Raw genomic sequence first — 5,765 nt, 5'->3', positions numbered from 1 at the left:
TGGTCCCCCCCACTCTCCCAGGGTGGGAACAGGAACAAGGCGGAGGGAGGACAAGGAGCAAACCAAACATCTGAACCATCCGAGATACAAAGCGATGACCTCCAGGCTGGAGGATGAAGCAGAGCCTATCCCGGTGAGATGTCTACCCTCAGCCGACCCCGCATCCCTTTGATGCGCCGGGGTTCTGGCGCCTGCGGGTTCGCTCCAGGGTCCAAGCACAAAACCTACCCCAGGGGAGACCCGTGTGCTGTCATTACTGAAAGTAAACAGTTATTTTTGGCTTTTCTCGTTGTTCTTGGAGTGCTGACAACACTATTCCCAGTGGTATCTTTTAAATACCACGAGAATCATTCACCGTCCAAAAACATATGGGACAGACAATAATAAATGAGCTATACAATAGCAGGGGGAATAAAAACATCTCACGGGTCTCCCCGAAGCCATGCCGTCTTCATCCAAGGAGAAGCTGATTCACATCTCCTCGGACCCACCAGCGCACAGACCTCCACCCTCCCCAGCACCAACCGTAGCCAAGGAGAAGGATTCAGCAAAAGACCATAAAACATACGAAAAAGCCAAAAAAGTCCCTCAAAATCTTGAGTTGATCTAGTTTGGCTGAAGAGCAGAGTAAAAACTTTAAGAAATGTCAGCCTTAAGGAGCAGCTTATTAACTCAAAAATTAGATAGTCATTGGCATTCATAACCTGTTTTTATCTTCCTCGTTACCTGACTAATACCCCAGATCACTGCTGTATTTTCTTGCCCTGTCGCAGCAGGGACAGCAGCTCACCGTCCTCACGGTGGCAGGCCTGGCGTGCTGTTCAAGCCCAGCATGAAATCGGTGCTGCTGTCAACTCAATGATTTTTATCATGGGAAAAAAAAAAAATATATCCTGAAGACTAAACAAAAAGAGGTTTTTAAATACTATGATCTGCTAAACCCCTGGGTCCGGTCCCAGCCCCACCCCTTGCTGGGGAGGAGGAGGTGCCACTGTCCTCTTGAAGCTCCTTCTCCCCTTGTAGCTCTCAAGGAGGCTCCTTATCCCACTTAGATGTGAAGTTCCTCCAGCGCAGGCACCCCTGGAGAGCTCGGCTTTATCCGCTACACAGCCAACCCAATAACCTCATCATGAACTGCCTGTGTGGGAAGAGACTTCCAGGCTCTGCTAGGTCAGTAACCTGCTGATTTATCTCTTCCCTCATTTGCTGCTACTTGATATTATGTGCAGCAATGTAGCTTTTCACATCAAAGATGAGCATGTGCAGTGACGTAAAGGAAATCCCTCCTCCGGTGGGTTTTATCGTCCATGTCCCTGTACCACTTTGGCTGACGCCCACTGGACGCCCCATGAGATCCTCCCTTCAGGTGGTCCAACAGCTGGCTGCTTAAGAAGAGCAAAGCCTTACCACCAACCACTTCACCGACCCACTGGACCATGGGGACCATGCTGCTAGCATGGAAAAAACCACGAGCAACCACCACTGAAGATCCAAATGCTGATTTCATCGTGGAGGAACAGGGTAAACATCTCTCCAGTCTTGCAGCAGGGTTCAAGCCAGGGACATACAAAGCTGGTGGGCACTACCCCTCGGGCGCTGAGCCTCCTGGGACAGAGGCTCTCCGGGGGGACAGGGACACCCCAGCCAGCACCGCGGTGGACAGCCCTACTCAACTCACTGCCGCAAATGCCACCACTGAGAACGCAACTTATACAAGCGTTGGAGAGGCTCAGGGAGCCACCACCAGTGGGGACGGCTGATGCAAGGCTTGTAGGAAGCGCTGAAGATCTAGATTGTCACTTGGGGTAAGACAACAAGTTCTTCTGGAGGAAGAAAGGGGCAGGAGCACATTATGGAAGCACAGCTGAACATATATTGATTTCACAAGAGTCCAACAGTCCATAGGAAGAGGCTCCCCATCGTGCATGGCCAGGAGGTGGCTGGCACAGTAGGCTGTGTCCCGTGGTGAACGCCCTGCTCTGAACCCCACGCTTACAGCTATTTGGGGAGATGGATGCTGACCAGCTGCAGCCATCTGTCACGTCTCAGCTCACACGTACATTGAGAGCTCCATGGATCAACGATGCATTTTTGATTGATCAATGATCATTGATCAAAATGCAGTGATGCATTTTTGGTTTAGCCCTTGGCTATGACATCCTAGATGATGAACCTCTGGCCCGTTGGGTCAACTAACCCTGCTTGAGCCTTTTAGAGAGGCTCTTCCACCAAAATCGAGAAGGCATTGCCTCCTTAAGGCAGCAGACTTGCCTTCTCCACCAGGGTGGACTCTGCCAGTTTGACTTGACGCTGCAAATTGAGCAATTTTTGGCTACCATCTGATACCACAATCAATCTTCACAGTTGAAGCTGTCATCGTCACACACTGAAACCCCATGTGACACCAGCAAGCAATGAAGAGTGCCCACAGCTCTTGTTTTTAACTTGAGTTGAAACATATTTTCCAGGAAGGTTTAGCCTAATTTGGTAGTTTTGTACTTGTAAGAGACGCACGAAGGGCTAGGCTTTACATTTTATCTTGGCTGTATTGGGCATAAATGGGAAATATGGGAACTGCTAGTGAAGGAGGCACAGGATATAAGGCAGACCTTGTATTTTGGTGCATTAACATCTTCTCCAAGGGAATGGGAGTCCTGGTGTTTACACAGAAGGAAGCAGACTGTACCCATTTCCATCCTTAATAAGATGCATTGCTTCTTCATATTGAAGACAGCAGTTGCTACAAGACACTCTTGCATGGCTCTGTGCAAAGAACGTGGGCTGGGCTCTGCCCATCTCCCTCTGCCTAGATGAAACCTTTATGAATTGAAGAAATAAAGCTTCCCTTCCTACCTCGGCTTGCAGCGACGCTCGCCTGAAACACCAGCGAGGGTCTGGGGAGGCTGGTCCAGTCGGGGGTGACTCAGGAGGGAGCCAGAAGCTGCAGGATGACTCAGCTGCAGAGCAGCTTCATGCACCAACCAGACGGGTAAGAGCTGGCCCACGCAGCACAGGCAGCTCCCCGGGAGCACGGGAAGGAGACTGGCACCCAACAGCGGCTGCTCTGTGCCGTGCCTGCTCACACCTCTGCCCGGGGTCTGCTCCTGCTCCCTGGCACGACAGCCCGGAGGACATCTCTCTTGCTAAGCTGCAATCAAGCCCCTTCTCTCTCTGCAAGAGCTGATAATTTAGCGCTATTAAATCCGTGCCAGGATAGGCAGGACCAGCCGCAAGCTTGCCAAGCCAGAGCGTCAGAGCCAGCAGCATCCCTCACAGCACGGATGCTCCGAGCCCATCTGGACCACGGGGGGTTTGTCTGGACAAGCAGAAACCTCGGGAATCGGGACGCAGCACAGCGGGCTGCGATGTACTCAGATACCAGGGGTAGGAAGAGGTTGTATGTTAATTATTTTCAATAAATTCCAGGTTATTATAAAGGGTTCCTCAGGAAAAGAGCTCTGGGACCCAGCTGCAACGCTTGCATGGAGTCCCTGGTTGCTTCACAGCGGGGAACTTGTGTTTTGGAGAGAGCCCAGACAAATCTCCGAGGTATTCGTACAGTCCTGCTCTGACAGGATGAGCCATGGCAATAATCATATGAATCTAACAGCCCGGAAAAAACGATGTGCAAAAAGTTTCCATATACGGGGGCAAAATTTGTACTTCAAAAGGACACCATGCTCCATACAACAGATTGAACAGATAACATTACCCGGCCATTATTACTCGCTGAAAAGCTGAGGGCGACTCATTGCTATTTTATTACAGCCAAAGTGCAGACATGTGATCTCATGGAAAACCCTGTCAACTGAGCTCTGATACCAAAGTGGGAAACCCAAGGCCATCAGAAGCCCACCCCAAGCAAGACAGCCATCCCTTTCTCCACGAAAATCAAGTTTTTCTTTACCAAAAGCTTTCCGCGGTGCCGTGCCAGTTCCACCAACCTGACTTAAGCTTTGCCTTCCAGTCTTCTGGAGGGTGAGGATGGCTTTGCGGGTGGGGTAGCCCAAGGCTATAACGGGTTCGATGAGGTCTCGCTCCTCCTGGCTCAGCGCCGAGAGCAGGTCAGCCGCCGAATCCGGCTGGGATCTGTGGGAACCGAGAGGTGGCGCAGGCGTGGAGGCAGGGGGGAGGCAGGCGTAGGGGCTGAGGGACTGAAAGAAAAAAAAGCAGATGGTCTTCTTGCTCCAGCTCATGAAACGATGTTAAATGACCCAGGCTGAAGCAACGCTTTCTAACGCCGGCAGTTACCTCGCTCTCTCCAGAAGAGGAAAATTCCCATACACGGAACAAACCCCGTCGGGCATCAAAGGAGAGCGGACTTAATTAACTCCGGGCTCAGCTATAGGTACAGATCAGAGAAAACAGCGCTCAGGAGGGTTCATGGGGCAAAGCAAGCAAGAGCAGCTTCCTTTCCCTGGGAATCCTGGTCATGTCTCCAGCAATAAATGCCGTCCTATACCAGCCAAGCGAGAGGCAGCGCTGCCCGTGGGCAGGTGATGCAGCAGCCTGGGCAGGAGGATGCTCCCCTGATGCCCCAGTTATGCCCGTCATGTTTATAAGATGTATTTAGGTTTCTCTTACAAAGCCATCTCCAGAAATGACCTTGCAGATAGAAACGCTCGCCGGAGTATGAGGCTTTAGTATTTGGCATGATCCATTTGTAACAGCAGCCGAGCAGGGTGGGTGATGGATTAGTAATTAGTTGCAACAGCTGTTTAGTGTATAAATACACATGGGCATTTAATCTTTCACTAATTACACTATGTCTAATGCAACTACATATAAATAACCTGGCCTTTCATGTGTCCCGATGGTTTTAATTGTGGTTTTTCAGTAATTCATCTCCTAAATCTCTCAAGCAGCTGGATGAGATGTGATTTCTTAAAAAACATGGCACAGTTCAGATTTAAGGTGACAGAAAGCAATATTTACTCCATCATTTCACATCACTGTCTCTATCATTAAACAATTTGTATTTCTAATACGACTTTAAAATCTAAAGTTTCCTAGACTTTTAAGAAAAGGCAGACAGCCTTTGCCACAGAGAAGGACGCCAATATTGCAAGAGGAGTCAGGTGAAGTGGCCTTTTCCAGCTATAAAACAGGGTGAAGGAGGGCAGTGAGCATGGGGATAGGTAATGGGCAGGGGGGGACGCAGAAACAGCCCAGTTTTTTCTCCGTTCAAGCCCCGGCTTCTCTTCTGCCAGAAGGAGCATCTGTGATGGCTGTAAGGAGCATTTCCCCATAAACCCTGTTTATATTTATTAAAGAGGGAAAATGGAGAGGAAAGAGGGGAAAAAAAACTTATTTCACTTCGGTTTTTAAGTGTTTCAGTTGAAAATCAAATAAGATGCCTTGATTGTCAGGAAAAACAGAGATGTTTTGGTTAGGACAGAGCAAGTAAACTTCCTCCCAGAAAGCTTGCCTTTAAACCCTGGCAAAAAAAAAAACCCCTTCCTTCACTTCTTATGAAAACTCGTCAGCAATTTCTCATGGGTTTAGTGTTCCCAAACCCCCCATTTTGGTTCCATTTTGCTGGCCCGACCCCAGCAAATGGGACCGATTCAACACCTTCCACCCCCCTCCTGTCTCAGCGACAGGCAAAGGGCTACCAGAAGAAAATACCTCACCGGCACCGGTGGGCTTATGCCGTTTGATCGGGGGGACTGGCGCGGCCACGGCCGGAGGAGCTGGCACCAAGGTCCCCAGCTGGGACACGTCCGGGGCTGGACCGTACTTGACGCTGCGGCTGGTGCAGGGAC

The 5,765-nt window shown here is 50.1% G+C and overlaps 1 protein-coding gene across 1 annotated transcript in view; it reads right to left on the bottom strand.

Annotated features, from left to right (window-relative positions):
• Positions 1–5,765, bottom strand: part of UBAP1L (ubiquitin associated protein 1-like) — a gene marked incomplete at its 5' end in the record, with an annotated part of 7,730 nt that overhangs the window by 1,318 nt on the left and 647 nt on the right. Inside the window, 2 exons of the mRNA XM_009574767.1 lie at positions 3,945–4,154; positions 5,602–5,765. The exon at positions 5,602–5,765 is cut by the window's right edge and continues 647 nt beyond it. Coding sequence (XP_009573062.1) covers positions 3,945–4,154; positions 5,602–5,765 — 374 coding nt within the window. The remainder of the gene's footprint in view (positions 1–3,944; positions 4,155–5,601) is intronic.

The sequence above is a fragment of the Fulmarus glacialis genome, unplaced genomic scaffold (assembly GCF_000690835.1).
Source record: "Fulmarus glacialis isolate BGI_N327 unplaced genomic scaffold, ASM69083v1 scaffold19643, whole genome shotgun sequence".
Taxonomy (NCBI): Eukaryota; Metazoa; Chordata; class Aves; order Procellariiformes; family Procellariidae; genus Fulmarus; species Fulmarus glacialis.
The sequence above is the reverse complement of the archived record's forward strand: the minus strand, read 5'-3'. Positions and strand labels throughout refer to the sequence as shown.